Raw genomic sequence first — 21,411 nt, 5'->3', positions numbered from 1 at the left:
AGAGTAGCAACAGTATCGTATTTCCTCCATTTGTAGACAAATTTCTCTTACTGTGGACTGATGAACACTCAGGTATCTAGAAATGCTTTTGTAGCCTTTTCCAGCTTTATAAATCTCTACAATTCTTCTTCTAAGGTCCCCTGAAAGTCATTTTGATCGAGGCATGGTACACATAAACAGATCTTTCTAGAGAAGAGCAGGCTCTGTCAGTAACATGACTTTGTGTCTTTTTTAAAGGGCAGGCCACCTCTACAATCCACACCTCCAATCTCATCTCATTATTTCTCCTCATTTGGAGCAAAGGGGGATGATTGGAGTGAAGGAGGATGAGAGGTGACCTGATAGAGGTGTACAAGATGATGAGTGGCATTGATCATGTGGATAGTCAGAGGCTTTTTCCCAGGGCTGAAATGGTTGCCACAAGAGGACACAGGTTTAAGGTGCTGGGGAGTAAGTACAGAGGAGATGTCAGGGGTAGCAAGGAATGGGCTGCCGGCAATGGCGGTGGAGGCGGATATGATAGGGTCTTTTAAGAGGCTTTTAGATAGGTACATGGAGCTTAGTAAAATAGAGAGCTGTAGGTAAGACTAGTAATCTCTAAGCAGGGAGTTGTTCAGCACAGCTTTGTGGGCCGAAGGGCCTGTATTGTGCTGTAGATTTTCTATGGTTCTATGTTTCTATTAATTGGAACACCTGACTCCAAATAGCCTTTGCAGAAGGCATCACCTCAGAGGTTCACATACTTTTCGAACCTAGATTGTGATTGTTTAAGTGACGAGAGGTACAATTGTCTGCGTGTTATTAGTTTAAGCAGATTGTGTAGGTCTATTACTGTGACTTAGCTGAACATCAGTCAACATTTTTATGAGTAAAAAATTCAGAAAACCAGGAAATTGCAAAGGATTCACAGACTATATCTTGCAGCAGTTGACATCCTTGTTTTCTAAGTGTGTCAGGACCAGGTGAATGACAGATGCTATGACAACTATTGTAGAGCAGTTCTGCCAGTGGGCATATCGGAACTGCACTGCAGTGCAGTGGTTAGCATAACGATTTATAGTACAGGCGACTCGGGTTCAAAGCTTGCCACTGCCTGTAAGGAGTTTGTGCATTCTCCCCATGACTGCATGGGTTTCCTCCAGGTGCTCCAGTTTCTTCCCACAGTCTAAAGATGTACCAATTAGTAGGTTAATTGGTTATTGTAAAATGTCCCTTGATTAACAAAGAAACATAGAAAACCTACAGCACAATACTGGCCCTTCTGCCCACAAAGCTGTGCCGAACATGTCCTTACATGCGCAGCTGCTTTGAGCTTCCTATGGACTCGGACCCCAAGACCCCTCTGATCCTCCACACTACCAAGAGTCTTACCATTAATACTATATTCTGCCGTCATATTTGACCTACCAAAATGAACCACTTCACACTTATCTGGGTTGAACGCCATCTGCCACTTCTCAGCCCAATTTTGCATCCTATCAATGTCCGACTGCAACCTCTGACAGCAACACTATCCACAACACCTCCAACCTTTTGTGTCATCAGCAAACTTACTAATCCATCCCTCCACTTCCTCATCCAGTTCATTTACAAAAAAAAAACAAGAGTAAGGGTCCCAGAACAGATCTCTGAGGTGCACCACTGGTCTCAGACCTCCATGCAGAATATGATCTGTCTACAACCTTCTTTGCCTTCTGAGGGTAAGCCAGTTCTGGATCGCATGCCTCCTTGCTTTCTCATAATAAGCCTTTCATGGGGTACCTTATCAAATCCTTGCTGAAATCCATATACACTACATCTACTGCTCTTCCTTCATCAATGTGTTTAGTCACGTCCTCAAAAAATTCAATCAGGCTCGTAAGGCACGACCTGCCCTTGACAAAGCCACGCTGACTACTACTAATCATATTATACCTCTCCAAATGTTCATAAATCCTGCCGCTCAGGATCTTCACCATCAACTTACCAACCACTGAGGTAAAACTCACTGCTCTATAATTTTCTGGGCTATCTCTACCCCCTTTCTTGAATAAAGGAACCCTCCAATCATCCGGAACCTCTCTCGTCCCCATTGATGATGCAAAGATCATCGCCAGAGGCTCAGCAATCTCCTCCCTGGCCTCCCACAGCAGCCTTGGGTACATCTCATTTGGTCCTGGCGACTTATCCAACTTGATACTTTCCAAAAGCTCCAGCACATCCTCTTTCTTCATAACTACATGCTCAAGCTTTTCAGTCTGCTGAAAGTCATCACTACAATCACTAAGATCCTTTTCCATAGTGAATACTGAAGTATTCATTAAGCATCTCTGTTATTTCCTCCAGTTCCATACCACTTTCCCACTGTCACACTTGATAGGCCCTATTCTTTCACATCTTATCCTCTTGCTCTTTCGTAAGCTTTTATTTTCTTCTTGACTAGATTTACTACAGCCTTTGTACACCACGGTTCCTGTACCCTACCATAACTTCCCTGTCTCATTGGAAAGTACCTATGCAGAACTCCATACAAATATCCCCTGAATATTTAAACAACACACACAAAATGCTAGTGGAACACAGCAGGCTAGGCTGCATCTATAAGGAGAAGCGCTGTCGACATTTCGGGCCGAGACTGCATTTCCCCCTCCCCCCACTACTTTCAAATCTTTTACTATCTTTCCTTTCAGTTAATCCTGACGAAGGGTCTCGGCCCGAAACGTCGACAGTGCTTTTCCTTAAAGATGCTGCCTGGCCTGCTGTGCTCCACCGCCATTTTGTGTGTGTTGTTTGAATTTCCAACATATGCAGATTTCCTCGTGTTTCCCCTGAATATTTGCCAAATTTCTTCCATACTTTTCCCTAAGAACATCTGTTTCCAATTTAAGCCTCCAATTTCCTCCAATAGGCTCATTATTCCCCTTACTCCAATTAAATGCTTTACTAACTTGTCTGTTCCTATCTCTCTCCAATGCTATTGTAAAGGAGATAGAATTATGATCACTATCGCCAGAATGCTCTCCCACTGAGACATCTGACACCTGACCAGGTTCATTTCCCAATACCAGATCAAGTACAGCCTCTCCTCTTGTAGACTTATATACATATTGTGTCAGGAAACCTTCCTGAACACACATAGCAAACTCCATCCTATCTAAACCCCTTGCTCTAGGGAGATGCCAATCAATATTTGGAAATTAAGATCTCCCATCACAACAAGTATGTTATTATTACAGCTTTCCAGGATCTGCTTCCCTATCTGCTCCTCAATATCCCTGTTCTATTGGGCGGCCTATAAAAAACACCCAGTAAAGTTATTGACCCCTTCCTGTTCCTAACCTCCACCCACAGAGACTCCATAGACAATCCCTCCATGATGTCCACCTTTACTGCAGCCGTGACACTATCTCTGATCAACAGTGCTACACCCACCTCTTTTGCCTCCTTCCCTGTCCTTTCTGAAACATCTAATGCCTGGCACTTGAAATAATCATTCCTGTCCCTGAGCCATCCAAGTCTCTGTAATGGCCACCACGTCATATCTCCAAGTACTGATCCATGCTCAATGCTCATCCACTTTGTTCACAATACTCCTTGCGATAAAATAGACACATCTCAAACTGTCTGTCTGAGTGCGTCCCTTCTCTATCACCTGCCTATCCTCCCTCTCGTACTGTCTACAAGCTTTCTTTATTTGTGAGCCAACCGCCTCTTCCCCAGTCTCTTCATTTCGGTTCCCACCCCCCAACAATTCTAGTCGCATCTGCCCCAAAAGAGGTCAAAATGATCCAGAAATCTGAATCCCTACCCCCTGCTCCAATTCCTCAGACATGCATTTATATTCCACCTCATTCTATTCCTATATTCACTGTCGTGTGACACAGGCAGTAATCCTGAGATTACTACCTTTGCAGTCCTGCTTCTCAACTTCCTTCCTAACTCCCTGTAGTCTTTTTTCAGGACCTCTTCCCTTTTCCTATCTATGTCATTGGTACCAATATGTACCACGACCTCTGGCTGTTCGCCCTCCCACCGCAGGATATCATGGACGCAATCCAAAACACCCCGGACCCTGGGAGGCAAACTACCATCCGAGTTTCTTTCCTGCGTCCACAGAATCGCTTGTCTGACCTCCTAACTATAGAGTCCCCTATCACTACTGCCTTTCCATTCCCTTCCCTACCCTTCTGAGCCACAGGGCCAGACTCTGCACTTTCCCCCAGGTATGCTGTTCCCCCCCAACAGTACTCAAACAGGAGTACTTATTGTCAAGGGGTACAGCCACTCTCTAGTACCTGACTCTTCCCCTTCTCCCTCCTGACTGTGACCCACCTGTCTGTCTTCCATGGCCCTGGTGTGATTAGGCTGGGATTAAATCGGGGGTTTGCTGAGCAATGCGGCTCAAAGGGCTGGAAGGACCCATTCTGCACAATATCTCCATAAATAAATAAACAAATGTTGGCAAGTGTCCAATGAGGCAGGAATGCAGTTTTTGATATGTGCTGCTGCCAGCCATTCAAAGTAGTTCCTGATCATTGCCTTCAACACCATCTCTAGTGGTCATTTAGCTTTGAAGGTGTAAGAGTTCTTCGGTACAGGGATGATGGTGGTTGATTTGAAGCATGTGGGGACAGCAGCCTGGATGAGTTAAGTGTTAAAGATGTCTGTGAGCTGATGTGCACACTCCCTGAGTACTCAGCCTGGGATGTTGTTCTCTCATATTAAATTCCTTCTTCAGCCCTTTACTTCTTCTACCAATCCCTCCCAGCTCTCACTCATCCCCACCCAACTACATTCCACTGCCAGCATGTCACTTTAACCCCTCTCTACCTTCCCGTCCCAACTTATCACTTCACCCCTTCCTCTCTCACCCACTCACCTTCCCCCTCACCTATCACTTGCCAGTTTGTCCTCCTTCCTCTCCTCCTACCTTCTTATTCAGGCTTCTACCACCTTCCTTTCCATTCCTGAGGAAGGATCTCAGTCTAAAATGCCAACTCCTTATTCCTCTCCATAGATGCTGCCTGACCTGCTGAGTTCCTCCAGCATTTTGCTTGTGTAGCCTACTCCTCTTCTTAATTTCCTTACAGAGTATTGCAAACAATGCCTCATCGCTGCCCTCTTCTTTAGCTACTTACTTCAGTTCCTCAGTTACAAACTGTCCTGCTACCAACATTCATCGGAGGGGTAGGTGGGGGGGGGGGGCGGGTACAAGAATTGAATTGATTTTATTTCTTACATCCTTCACATACCTGAGTAGTAAAAATCTTTATGTTGCGTCTCCATCTAAATGTGTAACGTGCAATCGTAGTAACTTATAATAAATAGAACAGTCAATGTAACATAGAAATACACTCAAATCAGTGTGAGTTAATCAGTCTGATGGCCTGGTGGAAGAAGCTGTCCCGGAACCCGTTGGTCCTGGCTTTTATGCTGCGATACCGCTTCCTGGATGGTAGCAGCTGGAATAGATTGTGATTGGGGTGACTCGGGTCTCCAGTGATCCTACGGGCCCTTTTTTCACACCTGTCTTTGTAAATGTCCTGAATCATGGGAAGTTCACAGCACTCCGCACCACATGTGTGAAAACAAACATTTAATGTTTTAGGAACAGCTTCTTATTCTTCACCATCAAATTTCTCAATGGACAACGAACCTATCAACACAACCTCACTATTTTTGCTCTCTTTTTGCACTTTTCGTTGATTTTATTATGGTTATTATTCCATTACGGTCTTATTGAGTAAGCGAATCTCAGCGTTGTAGATGTTGACACTTATGCACTTGGATAATAAATTAACTTTGAATTTATTGTCAAATATATTTCTTACTGCGATTTACAGTTGTTATACACTGCTTCCAAAACAACACATTTCATGACATACACCAGTGATACAAAACCTGATTCTGATTCAATGGTAACGACTTCTCTTTAACTATTCCATCCAATCGCTCAAAGAACAGTACCACCTCTCCTCCCAAGTCAATGAGTGAACAGAAGACCCACAACTCACCCATTCACCCTCCTCTGCACAGAAACATCAAGCCCAGCATCCTCCACGTATTCACCGACATGACGCTTGGGGTTAAGGGTCACATTCTTCACTGCGCAAAACCGGACTATTTTTAAAACAATTGATTCACAGATACCTCGGTAAAAACGGTAAAGACATCCATGATTTCCCCTGATTTAGTTGTTTTTTGCTCAGCTAGAAATGGGTCCATGATCACATGATCCTGTTGGACCGAAGGGCTGATGGGATTTGTAGTTCGCGCCTGTCTGTCACTTGTAGGAGATGGAATGTGCAGTGGGTTTAAACCGTTCCACCCGAACTGTCTTCATTGCGCTGTGGTTCCTACTCGCCGTCGTCAGCGCGGAGATCCGGCACAACAATGTCAGCTCCTCTCGGAGCCCCACGGGGCAGCAGCAAAGACACGTCCCCGGACCCAACATTGTACTGGTCACTTGTGATTCTTTGGTAAGGGAAATACTGAGCGTTCTAAAGATTGTGAGTTGTCGTTTCTGAACTACTAGAGCTGTGGAGTAAATGAAATGTATCAGTCTGTAGTTTGTTCAGGAACTTGTTTCCCCATTTAGTAGGAAACAGACTGCTGGAACGTACAGAAGACTGTAAAACCCGCCGAGAGGATCACCGCGATTTGTGACATTTAGTGGAAACATTGCAGACGAAGGGCCCAAAGCAATATTGACGACCCCCATCTATCACCCATCCCACAATCTCTTTGACCCAGTACTGTCTGGAAGGAGATACAGGAGCACCAGGACTAGGACTGCCAGAGTAAATGACAACTTCTTACCTCAGGTTGGGAGACTAAAGAACATCCTGCCACCACCGAAGTCTCATACTAAAACAGCGTGCTACACTTTACTACATTCATTTTGAATTACAGAATTTTTTATTCACTTATTTATTGAATAATATTTTGGTTTCTGTGCTGTGTGTGATATATGTTGTGTGGGTGCACTGTGGTCCAGCGGAACCTTGTATGTTTGTATCCTGTATATGTACAGTAAGATGACAATAAACTTGAACTTGTTCACTGTACACCATACTGGTGGAATTGGAAAGCAACAAGAGCACCTGCAGAAATATAGGGAAATATTTTAATCTCCACAGAGATGGCAGCTAACATCCACGTCACCGAAGTTCTGAGGTGGCACCTATGTGTCATCCATTTCCACTGTTCCTTTTTATTATAAATTTCTGGAAACGCACTTGATTTCAGTTCCAGCATTGTTGTTTCCTTGCTCCTCTTGTCCTCATACATCTTCAATTTAAATGAACTCCAGATAGATAATTGATTAATAAAACTTTACCACCTGCTCTGCCACCACTGCCATTATTCCATCTCTCTTAGTTTGCAATAGCCATTTCTTTCCCTTTAACTGCATCTTCCCCTTGTATGGTGCTCAAAGCATAGCCTAAATTTCACTAGGTCTGATTAGAAGTTATTCCCTGAATAGCTTGAACATTTCATGTGAGAATTCACAGCATATGGAATCAATGTTGATGACTTTATTGTTTTTATTTAGAGATACAGTGCAGAACAAGCCCTTTCGGCCCTTTGAGCTTCACCACCCACTGATTTAACCCAAGCCCAATCATGGGACAATTTACAATGACCAATTAACCCACTAATCGGTATGTCTTTGGACTGTGGGAGGGAACCAGAGTACCCGGAAGAAACCAATGCACACATGGGGAGGACATACAAGGTCCTTACAGACGCTACTGGAATTGAACTCCGACACCTGAGCTGTAATAGCATCACAATAACACACACAAAATGCTGGGGGAGCTCTCAGGCTAGACAGCATTTATAGAAAAGACTAAATAGTCATCACTTCAGGCCATGACCCTTCATCAGGACCATTGGTTTTGTGTGTGTTGCTTCAATTTCCAGCATCTGCAGATTTTCTCACATTTGTGACACTACTGTAGTACCTGCTACACGGGCTCAGAGAAGTGTAGAGTTCTACACTTCCCTGTGAATAGCCCATGCACTGCTTCCTCCAGTTGATCTTTCCTGTCAGTGGGACAAGGATTGTGACAGAGTTGACTGGCATGCTGTCTGTGACATCTTTACATTAATCTCAAATGTGTACAGAACCTCATCAAGTTGAGAACCTTGATGCAACTGGCTTACAGTTGATTTTGGTAGATAGTTTATCCATCTGTTTTCCATTTCAAAATGATGGTGAGGACTGGACAGAATCAGAATCAGGTTTATTATCACCGGCATGTGACGTGAAATTTGTTAACTTAGCAGCAGCAGTTCAATGCAATACATAATCTGACAGAGAGAGAGAAAAAGAAATAAATAATATAATGCATAATAAATAAACAAGTAAATCAATTACACATATTGAATTGATTTTAAAAAATGTGCAAAAACAGAAATACTGTATATTAAAAAAAGTGAGGTAATGTCCAAAGCTTCAATGTCCATTAAGGAATCGGATGGCAGAGGGGAAGGAGCTGTTCCTGAATCACTGAGTGAGTGCCTTCAGACCTCTGTATCTCCTACCTGATGATAACAGTGAGAAAAGGGCATGCCCTGGGTGCTAGAGATCCTTAATAATGGACGCTGCCTTTCTGAGACACCGCTCCCTAAAGATGTCCTGGGTACTTTGTAGGCTAGTGCCCAAGATGGAGCTGACTAGATTTACAACCTTCTGTAGCTTCTTTCGGTCCTGTGCAGTAGCAACCCCCCACATACCAAACAGTAATGCAGCCTGTCAGAATGCGCTCCATGGTACAACTATACAAGTTTTTGAGTATATTTGTTGACATAACAAATCTCTTCAAGCTCCTAATGAAGTATAGCTACTGTCTTTCCTTCTTTACAAGTACATCGATATGTTGGGACCAGGTTAGATCCTCAGAGATCTTTGATACCTAGGAACCTGAAACTGTTCACTCTCTCCACTTCTGATCCCTCAGTAGGGATTGGTATGTGCTCCTTCATCTTACCCTTCCTGAAGTCCACAATCAGCTCTTTCGTCTTACTGACATTGAGTGCCAGGTTGTTGCTGCGGCACCAATCCACTAATTGGCGTATCTCACTCGTGTACACCCTCTCGTCACCACAATGGTTGTATCATCAGTAAATTTATAGATGATATTTAAGCTATGCCTAGTCACACAGTCATGGATATATAGAGAATAGAGCAGTGAGAGGAAACCCCGGTGCTATGAAGTGGCTTCGCTTAAAGAATTGTGTTGACTTTAGACATTAATTATTTAGGCTTTTCAGTGGCAGAGATCAGGACATGGAAAGCCATGAGGCTTTGAAGCTTTGAAGATCTGAGTTGTGTTGAAGGACATGAGTGTCTTATAGAAACAAAGTATTCAAGATTCTTGTGGAAGTGCAGAACTAATACAGACACAATAGAGACTGTAGATGCTGGACATTTAGAACATGCAGCAGGTCAAGCAACATCCATGGAGGAAATGAACAGTTAATGTTTTTAAAGAGCAAACACGAGGAAATCTGCAGATGTTGGAAATTCAAACAACACACACAAAATGCTGGTGGAACACAGCAGACCAGGCAGCATCTATAGGGAGAAGCGCTGTCAATGTTTCAGGCCGAGACCCTTCGTCAGGACTAACCGAAAGGGAAGGTAATAAGAGATTTGAAAGTAGTGGGGGGAGAGGGAAATGCGAAATGATAGGAGAAGACTGGAGGGGGTGGGATGAAGCTAAGAGCTGGAAAGGTGATTGGCGAAAGTGATACCGAGCTGGAGAAGGGAAAGGATCATGGGACGGGAGGCCTCAAGAGAAAGAAAGGAGAGGGGGAGCACCAGAGGGAGATGGAGAACAGGCAAACAACTAAATATGTCAGGGATTGGGTAAGAAGGGGAGGAGGGGCATTAACGGAAGTTAGAGAAGTCAATGTTCATGCCATCAGGTTGGAGGCTACCCAGCCGGTATATAAGGTGTTGTTCCTCCAACCTGAGTTTGGATTCATTTGGACAATAGAGGAGGCCATGGATAGACATATCAGAATGGGAATGGGACATGGAATTAAAATGTGTGGTCACTGGGAGATCCTGCTTTTTCTGGCAAACCGAGCGTAGGTGTTCAGTGAAACGGTCTCCCAGTCTGCGTCGGGTCTCACCAATATATAAAAGGCCACACCGGGAGCACCGGACGCAGTATACCACACCAGCCAACTCACAGGTAAAGTGTTGCCTCACCTGGAAGGACTGTCTGGGGCCCTGAATGGTGGTGAGGGAGGAAGTGTAAGGGCAGGTGTAGCACTTGTTCCATTTACAAGGATAAGTGCCAGGAGGGAGATCGGTGGGAAGGGATGGGGGGGACGAGTGGACAAGGGAGTAGCGTAGGGAGCGATCCCTGCAAAAAGCAGAAAGAGTGGGGGAGGGAAAAATGTGATTGGTAGTGGGATCCTGTTGGAGGTGGCAGAAGTTACGGAGAATTATCCATTGGACCTGGAGGCTGGTGGGGTGATAAGTAAGGACAAGGGGAACCCTATCCCGAGTGGGGTGGTGGGTGGATGGGGTGATGGCAGATGTGCGGGAAATGGGAGAGATGCGTTTGAGAGCAGAGTTGATGGTGGACGAAGGGAAGCCCCTTTGTTTAAAAAAGGGAGACATCTCCTTCGTCCTGGAATGAAAAGCCTCATCCTGAGAGCGGATGCGGCGGAGACGGAGGAATTGTGAGAAGGGGATAACCTTTTTGCAAGAGACAGGGTGGGAAGAGGAATCATCCAGGTAGCTGTGAGAGTCTGTAGGCTTATAGTTATCCTTATTCTACATGCCCTCTAATAGGTTCTGGTGGTCCTCTATTATACCTCTACAAAGCCTCCTGGGGTGTCCAGAAATGACTGCAGTCCTCCATGTGGCCCAACTAAAGTTTTATAAAGCTGTAAAGTTATCTATGGACTTTTGAACTTGATGTCTCAGTTCATAAAGACAAGCATGCATGTTCATTCTTTACCACCCTGTCAACTTGTATGGCCATGAGTGGAAAAGAACTTAACCTGAGTGTTGAAAGTTCATCATTATTGCAGCATTTTATTCATAGAGAAATATAATTTTGTTTCACATAATTTCTCCTTTCCTTGTGGAAGGATTGGATGTTTGATTCTATTTCCATTATATTGATACATTTTTGATCTGTGCATCTCTTTCTAGGATGGAAGATTGACATTCAGCCCACAGAACCAGACAATTAATCTTCCCAACATAAACCTGATGAGAGACAATGGCGCAGTTTTTCTCAATACCTATAGCAATTCTCCAATTTGCTGTCCTTCTCGATCAGGTATGATTGTTTATATTCTGTGTCATTTTAAGTGCAGTTGTTGCAGACTGAAACATGTTGATGTGTACACATGGTACTTAATGAGCTATTTACATACCTCAGCTGTGTCAGCAGGGTGAGAACCGCAGCACAAAGGACAGGAAGCAACTTTCAGAAAAGGCTAAATGATATCACATTTGTTTTAATGTTCTTCTTTCCTGGGCTACATTGCAAATGATTAATAATCATTCACACTGTAACAAAGCAACAGCCAGCTCCAGCATACTCTGAAGAAACAAAGTAAGTGGAGAAATTTTGATCTGTGAGGAAAAACAAAATGAGGACAGTTTGCTCGGCAGAGCACGTGCAGAGTCACCAGTTACCGGCGCCATCTGATTCATGTAATAAAACACTGGATCTGTTCTGTCATGCAGCATGTTGGGAACGAGATATTACACTTTGAAAAAAAATTCTCAAAATGTACTTATGTTATTAACTCAATGATCATCTATGAACTTACAAACATAAAATGGAGAAATGGGACTAGAACATTCAGTCCCTCTTGCCTCCTCATCTCCCATTCCAAAATGTTATTTATTTATTGATTGATTGATTGAGATGCAGCGTTGACCATAAAGCATAGGAGCAGATTAGGCCATTCAGCCTATCGAGTCTGCTGCACCATTCTATCAAGGCTGATCCCAGATCCCACTCAACCCCATACACCTGCCTTCTTAGCCTAACCTTTAATGCCCTGACCGATCAGGAGACAATCAAATTCCACCTTAAACATACCCATGGACTTGGCTCCACTGCAGTCTGTGGCTGGGTATTCTACAGATTGGTTACTCTCTGGCTAAAAACAAAATTCTCCTTACCTCTTTCTAATGGGTTGCCCCTCCATTTTGAGCCTGTGCCCTCGAGTTCTGGATATCCCCACCAAAGGAAATGTCCTCTCCATGTCCACCCAGTCTAGTTCTTGCAGCATTTGGTAGGATTTAATGAGGTCCCTCCACATTCTTCTAAATTCCAGTGAATACAGTCCCAAAGGAGTCCTTGTATATTAACCCCTTCATTCCTGGGATTATTCTTCATGAACCTCCTCTGAACTCACTCCAATGACAACACATCCTTTCTGAGGTATGGGGCCCAAAACTGTTGACAATACTCCAAGTGCGGCCTGACTGGTGTCTTGTAAAGGCTCAGCATTATCTCCTTGCTTTTATATTCTATTCCCCTTGAAATAAATGCCATGATTGCATTTGCCTTCTTTACCACAGACTCAACCTGTAAATTAACCTTCTAGAAGTCTTGCAAGAGGAATCCGAAGTCCCTCTGCACCCCTGATGTTTGAATTTATTCCCTATTTAGATAACAGTCTGCATTATTGTTCTCTTTATCAAAATGCATTATCATATATTTCCCAACACTGTATTCCATCTGCCATTTTTTTGCTCATTTTTCCAACTTGTCCAACACCCACTGCAATCGCATTGCTTCTTCAGCACTACCTACCTCTCCACATATCATCCGCAAACTTTGCCACAACGCCATCAATTCCATTATCCAAGTCATTGACAAACAATGTGAAAAGTAGCAGTCCCAATAATGACACCTGAGGAACACCACTAGTCACTGGCAGCCAATCAGAAAAGGCCCCTTTTACTCTCACTCACTGCCTCCTGCCTGTCAGCCATTCTGCTTTCGATACCAGTATCTTTCCTGTAATGCCATAGGATTTTACCTTGTTAAGCAGCCTCATGTGTGGCGCCTTATCAAACACCTGAAAATCCAAGGAAATGACATCCACTACCTCTCCTTTGTGTACCCTGCTTGTTACTTCCTCAAAGAACTTCAACAGATTTGTCAGGCAAGATTCCCCTTCAAAGAAACCATGCTAACTTTGTCTTACTTTATCATTAGTTTCCAAGTACCTTGAAACCTCATCCTTAATAATCGACTCCAACACTTTCCCAACCACTGAGGTTAGGCTAATTGGCCTGTAACTTCCTTTCCTTTGCCAGTGAAGCAGGCTCCTCTGGTCCTTTGAACCCTACTCCCCAGCAGCTCCTGATTTAAACCCAGCCTAATCACAGGACAATTTACAAAAAAACAATTAACCTACCAACTGGTATGTCTTTGGACTGTGGGTGGAAACCAGAGCACCCGGAGGAAACCCATGCAGTTATGAGGAGAACGTACAAAATCCTTACAGGCAGCAGTGGGAATTGAATCTGTGTCACCTGCATCGTGAGAAGCACTATGCTACTGTGCCACTCCATGGCTGAATCCTATCTCGGTTCCACTTTCCTCTATGAACTTAATTCTTATAATATCCAAAAAATTCTCAAGTATATTCAGCAAATGCTTTTCCATTGATCTTTTGGTAATTCCAGAAGTTATTAGATCATAAGACCTTAAGACATAGCAGCAGAATTAAGCCACTTGGTTCATTGAGTTTGCTACGCCACTCTATCATGGCTGATCCTTTCTTCCCCCTCCTCAGCCCCACTCCCTGGTCTTGTACCCATAACCTTTGATGCCATGTCCAATCATGAACTGATCAAGCTCTGCCTTAAATACACCCAATAATCTGGCCTCAACAGCTGCCTGTTGTATTAATTTCTACAAATGAACCACCCTCTGGCTAAATAAATTTTTCTGCATCTCTTTTTTAAATGAAGACCCCTCTAGCCTGAGACCGTGTCGTTGATTTCCCCACCATGGAGAACATCCTTTCCACATCCTGTCTAGGCTTTTCAACATTCAAAACATTTCAATGAGATCTCCCTGTCATCGTTCTAAATTCCAGCAAGTACAGGCCCAGAGCCATCAAACATTCTTCATATGATCATATGATTGCACATTGCACATTTAGACGGAGACATAACACAAGGATTTTTACTCCTCACGTATGTGAAGGATGTAAGAAATAAAGTCAATTCAATTCAATTCCTTTCTTTCTCAGAATCATCCTTATGAACCTCCTCTGGACCCTCTCCAATGCCAGCACATCTTTTCTAAGATGAGGACCCCAAAACTGTTCACAATACTCAAGGTGAAGCCACACCAGTCCCTTGGAAAGCCTCAGCATCTTGAAATGAATGCTAACACTGAATTTGCCTTCCTCACCAACTACTCTACCTGCAAGTTAACCTTTAGCGTTTTCTGCACAAGGATTCCCAAGTCCCTTTGTATCTCAGAGTTTTGAATTTTCTCCCTAGGAAATAGTCTGCACATTTATTTCTACTACCAAAGTGCACACCCCTGCATTTTCCCACATTATATTACGTTTGCCAGTCTTTTGCCCATTCTCCTTATCTGTCTAAGTCCTTCTGCATCCTACCTGTTTCCTCAGCACTGCCTGCCCCTCCACCAATCTTCTTATCATCTACAAACTTGACAACAAAGCCGTTTATTCCACCATCTAAGTCATTGATACAAAGCATAAAAAGAAGTGGTCCCAACAACAACCCCTGCAGAGCACCACTAGTCATTGGCAGCCAACCAGAAAAGGATCCTTTTATTCCCACTTGCTGCCTCCTACCAATCAGCTAATGCTCTAACCATGCCAGTAACTTTCCTGTAATACCATGGGCTCTTAACTTAGTAAACAGACTCATATGTGGCACCTTGTCAAAGGCCTTCTGAAAGTCCAAATACACAACATCCACTGCATTCCCTTTATTTATCCTATCTGTCTCCTCAAAGAATTCCAACAGGTTTGTCAGGCAAGATTTTAAGCAACTATGCTGACTTTGTCCTATCTTGTCCTGTGTCACCAAGTACTCCACAACTTCATCCTTAATAATTGACTCCAACATGTTCCCAACCACTGAGGTCAGGCTAACTGGTCTATAATTTCCTTTCTGCTGCCTTCTCCCTTTCTTAAAGAGTAGAGTGACTTTTGCAATTTTCCAGTCCTCTGGCACCATGCCAGAGTCTAATGATTTTTGAAAGATCATTTCTGATGCCTTCACAATCTCTACCGCAACCCTTTCAGAACCCTAGGGTACAGTTCATCTGGTCCGGGTGACTTATGTACCTTTAGGTCTTTCACCTTTTTGAGCACTTCTCCCTGGTAATAGTAACTGCAGTCACTTCTCTTCCCTCACACCCTTCAACAACTGGCACACTGCTAGTGTCTTCCACAGTGAAGACTGATGCAAAATACTAATTTAGTTCATCTACCATCTCCATTAGCCCCTGTTATTATTTCTCCAGTCTCATTTTCTTGCAGTCCTGTATCCATTCTCATCTTTCTTTTATTTTTTACATACTTGAAAAGCTTTTACTATCCACTTTGATATATTTTGCTAGATTGCTTTTGTATTTCATCTTTTTCACTCCTAATGATTCTTTTAGTTGCTCTCTGTAGGGTTGGCTTTCCAATCCTCTGTCTTCCCACTAATTTTTGCTTTGTTATATGCCCTCTCTTTTGCTATTATCCTCTGAGTAAAATATTTCTCATCATATTCATCTTGATTACAGGGAAATAAATGAGGAATATGAATATTTGAAGAGTTTGCATATACTCAATGGACCCAATGGCTGATTCAAAGTCATAACAGAATATGAGAAGTTCAAAATAACTCTGTCAGAGTTAACAAACTAATAGAGCACCGTAGTTCTTGCTTGTTAAGTGGCGATGATGTCATGACAGGAAGCTCTTCATGAATAATTGTTCACAGAATATACATAATTGTATGCCAAGATTAGAAGCAATCTACATGAGATAGTTGTTACAGACATATCTTTTCAAATAGTTTATTATTTATTTTTCTGACCCGATTACCTTAAAAATAGATATCTGGAAAAAATTTACAAAAGTATAAAAAAGTTATCATGTTTAAAAAGACAATCTGCTTTGTTTAATTTTGTCAGTGATAAGAGAATGAAAAGGAAAACACTCCTGGGGCTTCCATGAGTTGAAAGCTCACACAATCACTGTAAAACAGAGAGAGAACAATATAAAACTGAGTTGAACACCAAATTACCAGTCCATTATCAATGACTTTAACCCTGCATTGGTTTGCACTGTCTGCTCAAATGATTTTTGCTATAAAATAATTTTGTCACCTGGTGTTCACTGCGGACAAAAGCTAGTAGGATTTCCATTGTAACAAAATCAATTGCATCACTTCATGTTGTTTTGAAGTTGAACAGTTCTAATCTGTGAAATGATTTTTACTAAACAAAATATAGATTTAAAACTCAACATAGAACTTAAACATATTTTGTGTTGTTGATAATAATAATTATTACAGAAGGGTGAGATTTAAATCGCAGCAAGAGGCAGAGAAGGAAGAGGTAAAAGAAGCTTTTTTTTAACTGATCGCAGCAAAGAGGCCAGACTGCGCAGGCGCATTATGTAATGCACCAAAGTTGTAAAAAGGAAGACCGCCATATACAACAGCCATCGTCGTAGCAGCCATTGTCAGAGTGGATTGAGGCAGAGTGGGTTGGCTTTGGCTCAATCAGGCTTTGGCGAGAACAGGCAGAGGCGAGGTTTGAACGGGGCACAACTGCGCAAGCATGTGCAAGTCGGTCTGTGAGGCAGCGGGAGAATTTAAATAGCGAGCAGAGGCTGAGTATGAGCTTCACTCCTGGTGAGGTAAGGCTGGGTAAGCTCCTTTAATTAATCTAATTAGATTAGGAGTAGGTAATGGAGGCAGCAGTTAGGGCAGTCGAGTGCTCCATTTGCAGTAAGTGAGAAGTCAGGGCGAACACTGTTGTCCCTGATGACTACACCTGCAAAAGGTGCATCCAGCTGCGGCTCCTGACAAACCATGTTAGGGAACTGGAGCTGGAGCTGGATGAACTTCGGATCATTCGGGAGGCAGAGACAGAAATAGACAGGTGTTTCAGGGAGATAGTCATCCCTAGGAATCAGGTGACAGGTAGTTGGGTGACTGTCAGGAGAGGGAAGGGGAATAGACAGGAAGAGCAGAGCACCCCTGTGACCATTCCCATCAACAATAAGTATACCATTTTGGATGTTGGTGGGGACAACCTACCAGGGACAAGTTGTAGTGGTTGCGTCTCTGGCACCGAGACTGGACCCTCAGCTCAGAAGGGAAGGAGGGAAAAGAGGAGAGCAGTAGTGATAGGGGATTCGATAGTTAGGGAGACAGATAGGAGGTTCTGTGGAAGAGATCGAGAATCCCGGATGGTCTGAGCCTCCCTGGTGCCAGGGTCCACGACATCTGGGATTGAGTTCTCAGTATTCTCAAGAAGAAGGGTGAGCAGCCGGATGTCGTGGTCCATGTAGGGACCAATGACGTGGGTAGGAAGAGTGAGGAGGTCCAGAAAGGTGAGTTTAGGGAGCTAGGTGCCAAGTTAAAGGACAGGACCTCCAGGATAGCAATCTCAGGATTGCTTCCAGTGCCACGTGTAGGTGGGTTTAGAAATATTAAGATAGTGCAGATCAACATGTGGCTGAAGACATGGTGCAGGAGGAAGGACTTCAGATTTATAGATAATTGGGCAGTTTTCCAGGGAAGGTGGGACCTGTTCCAGCGTAATGGTGTACATTTGAACTGGAGGTGGACAAGTATTCTTGCAGGTAGGTTTGCTAGAGAGGCTGCAGTGGATTTAAACAGGATACAAAGGGGGAGGGGAACCAGAGTGTAGGAACAGATGTATGGGAGAAGGAAGAAAAAGAAGACAGTAAAGATCTTTGTACTGTTAGAGATAAACAGAGAGGAAGAGGTGGAGAATTTCTTAAATGCATTTATTTTAATGCTAGCAGCATTGTAAGAAAGGTGGATGAGCTTAGAGCATGGATTGATACCTGGAAATACCTGGAAAAAAAATTTTGCAGCAATACATAGAGGTACTGACTAGAGAAGGGGCAGTGTTGGATCTCCTGTTAGGGAATGAGATAGGTCAGGTGACGGATGTATGTGGTAGGGAGCATTTCAGGTCCAGTGATCACAATACCATTAGTCTCAATATAATTATGGAGAAGGATAGGACTGGACCCAGGGTTGAGATTTCTGATTGGAGAAAGGCTAACTTTGAGGAGATGCGAAAGGACTTAGGAGTGGATTGGGACAATTTGTTTTGTGGGAAGGATGTAATAGAGAAATGGAGTTCATTTAAAGGTGAAATTTTGAGGGTACAGAATCTTTATGTTCCTGTTAAGTTGAAAGGAAAGGTTAAAAGTTTGACAGTGCCATGGTTTTCAAGGGATATTGGAAACTTGATTAGGAAAAAGAGCGATATCTACAATAAATAGCAAACCTAGCAATTAAAGGCCTATCAGTTTGACATCAGTGGTGGGTAAATTAATGGAAAGTATTCTTAAAGATGGTATATATAAATATCTGGATAGATAGCGTCTGATTAGGAATAGTCAGCATGGATTTGTGCATGGAAGGTCATGTTTGACAAACCTTATTGAATTTTTTGAAGAGGTTACAAGGAAAGTTGACAAGGGTAAAGCAGTGGATGTTGTCTATATGGACTTCAGTAAGGCCTTTGACAAGGTTCCGCATGGAAGGTTAGTTAGGAAGGTTCAATCGTTAGGTATTAATATTGAAGTAGTAAAATGGATTCAACAGTGGCTAGATGGGAGATGCCAGAGAGTAGTGGTGGATAACTATTTGTCAGGTTGGAGGCTGGTGACTAGTGGTGTGCCTCAGGGATCTGTATTGGGTCCAATGTTGTTTGTCATATACATTAATGATCTGGATGATGGGGTGGTAAATTGGATTAGTAAGTATGCAGATGATACTAAGGTAGGTGGTGTTGTGGATGATGAAATAGGTTTTTAAAGTTTGCAGAGAGATTTAGGCCAGTTAGAAGTGTGGGCTGAACAATGGCAGTTGGAGCTTAATGCTGATAAGTGTGAGGTGCTCCATTTTGGTAGGAATAATCCAAATAGGACATACATGATAAATGGTAGGGCATTGAAGAATGCAGTAGAACAGAGTGATCTAGGAATAATAGTGCATAGTTCCCTGAAGGTGGAATCTCATGTGGATAGGGTGGTGAAGAAAGCTTTTGGTATGCTGGCCTTTATAAGTCAGAGCATTGAGTATAGGAGTTGGGATGTAATGTTAAAATTGTACAAGGCATCGGTAAGGCTGAATTTGGAGCATTGTGTACAGTTCTGGTCACTGAATTATAGGAAAGATGTCAACAAAATAGAGAGAGTACAGAGAATATTTACTAGAATGTTACCTGGGTTTCAGCACCTAAGTTACAGGGAAAGATTGAACAAGTTAGGTCTTTATTCTTTGGAGCGTAGAAGGTTGAGGGGGGACTTGATAGAGGTATTTAAAATTATGAGGGGGATAGATAGAGTTGATCTGGATAGGCTTTATTCATTGAGGGTAGGGGAGATTCAAACAAGAGAACATGAATTGAGAGCTAGGGGACAAAAGTTTAAGGGTAACACGAGGGGTAATTTCTTTACTCAGGGAGTGGTAGCTGTGTGGAACGAGCTTCCAGTAGAAGTGGTGGAGGCAGGTTCGGTATTGTCATTTAAAGTAAAATTGGATAGGTATATAGACAGGAAAGGAATGGAGGGTTATGGGCTGAGTGCGGGTCAGTAGGACTAGATGAGAGTAAGCGTTCGGCACGGACTAGAAGGGCCGAGATGGCCTGTTTCCGTGCTGTAATTGTTATATGGTTATCTGTAGATTAATGAGGATTAATACTTTGAAATGATTCATTTAAAATTATATAAAACTTTAAGATATAGGAGATGAATTAAGTCATCCAGCCCATTGCATCTCTCTCCCTCTCCATCATGGCTGATTTATTATCCTTCGTGATACATCATCAATTGTGTATAATGGGATGTAAAGATGTCTGCATACTGTGAAAGTGAATCATTGGAACATATAGGAACAATGGGTCCCATTTAATTAGATACATACTTAATTTGAGAAGTCGACAGATTACCAAATAACATAACATATTAAGAGGTGAAATGACAGAACTGGGATATAGAATATCTGTATCAAATTCCCCCATGTTATTAAAAAAATTGAAGTCAAATCCTGCTTGTAGAATGCAACCTGCAAAAGAGATTAATCAAGTCTTAAAAACAAATAAAGAAAATACATAGAAACATAGAAAATCCACAGCACATTACAGACCCTTCAGCCCACAATGCTGTGCCAAACATGTAACCTACTGTAGAAATTGCCTAGAATTTCCTGACCGCATAGCCCTCTATTTTTCTAAGTTCCATGTACCTATCTAAGAGTCCCTTAAAAGACCCTATTGTATTCGCCTCTACCACCTTCAAAATGGGGGGGGGACAATTCTCAACGTAAGTGTTATATTTTAAGAAATTGCTTTCAGTTAATTCTGTCCTGGTTTAAGCTGGTCAGGAAAGCAATACTGATCCATCTAATAATTTCCTTTTTACTTCAAAATCATCAAAACTCTTCATTAGTAACCTGCAACAGCAAGCTCCATGGTTTAATTAAGTGAATGATTCTTCAAAGACATTGTGCACCAAATGTGCACTTTGTTAATTCTGCTACTAATTAGTTCTTAGTCGGGCAATTAGCTTTATAGTTTATTTATTTAGAGATTCGGCATAGAATAGGCCTTTCCAGCCCTTTGAGCTGCGCTGCCCAGCACCTCCCGACAACCCCACGATTTAACCCTGACCTAATCACAGGACAATTTACAATGACCAATTAACCTACTAACCGGTACGTCTTTGGACTGTGGGAGGAAACCGGAGCACCTGGAGAAAACCCACACATTCCATGAGGATGGCATACAGATTCCTTACAGAGCGTGCAGGATTGAACTCCGAACTCTGACTCCCCAAACTGTAATAGTGTAATGCTAATTGTTAGTACATGGTTTTTATAGTTTCACTGAGAATTGCAATCCTGTCTCTAATCCCTGATTTGAAGGATTGCAATAATTTAAGCCTCTAATAAAAGATGTGCTTGATTTTTACATTTTGGAGCTAATATGGCTCTGTCTGAAATAACTGTGTCCCTTCAAAAGGAGTTTTTGTTTAGACTTCTTTTAGCAGAGGAAGACTATAAAGCAAAGAGAATTAATACGTAATTTTAAAGTGAGTCCAAAATGATAACTGATCAGGAAATGGAAGTTCTGATGGTGTAAATTGTTGTTAGTGGGTACTGCCAGGCTATTACTAAGA

General features: G+C 42.6%; 2 protein-coding genes across 2 annotated transcripts in view; one reads left to right on the top strand and one right to left on the bottom strand.

The window, feature by feature from the left end:
* The window catches only part of skic3 (SKI3 subunit of superkiller complex), a 210,848-nt gene extending 204,805 nt beyond the window's left edge, over positions 1-6,043 (bottom strand). The window contains exon 1 of the mRNA XM_059969300.1: positions 5,994-6,043. The gene's annotated coding sequence lies outside the window, so the exon portion shown is untranslated. The remainder of the gene's footprint in view (positions 1-5,993) is intronic.
* Positions 6,044-6,252: 209 nt separating this feature from the next.
* Positions 6,253-21,411, top strand: part of arsk (arylsulfatase family, member K) — a 34,828-nt gene continuing 19,669 nt past the window's right edge. The window contains exons 1-2 of the mRNA XM_059969298.1: positions 6,253-6,458; positions 11,162-11,291. Of these exons, the coding sequence (XP_059825281.1) occupies positions 6,276-6,458; positions 11,162-11,291 (313 nt within the window). The 5' untranslated portion in view covers positions 6,253-6,275. The remainder of the gene's footprint in view (positions 6,459-11,161; positions 11,292-21,411) is intronic.

The sequence above is a fragment of the Hypanus sabinus genome, chromosome 5, assembly GCF_030144855.1.
Source record: "Hypanus sabinus isolate sHypSab1 chromosome 5, sHypSab1.hap1, whole genome shotgun sequence".
In the NCBI taxonomy this organism is placed as follows: Eukaryota; Metazoa; Chordata; class Chondrichthyes; order Myliobatiformes; family Dasyatidae; genus Hypanus; species Hypanus sabinus.
Note: the sequence above shows the minus strand (reverse complement) of the source record. Positions and strands in the feature narration are given on the sequence as shown.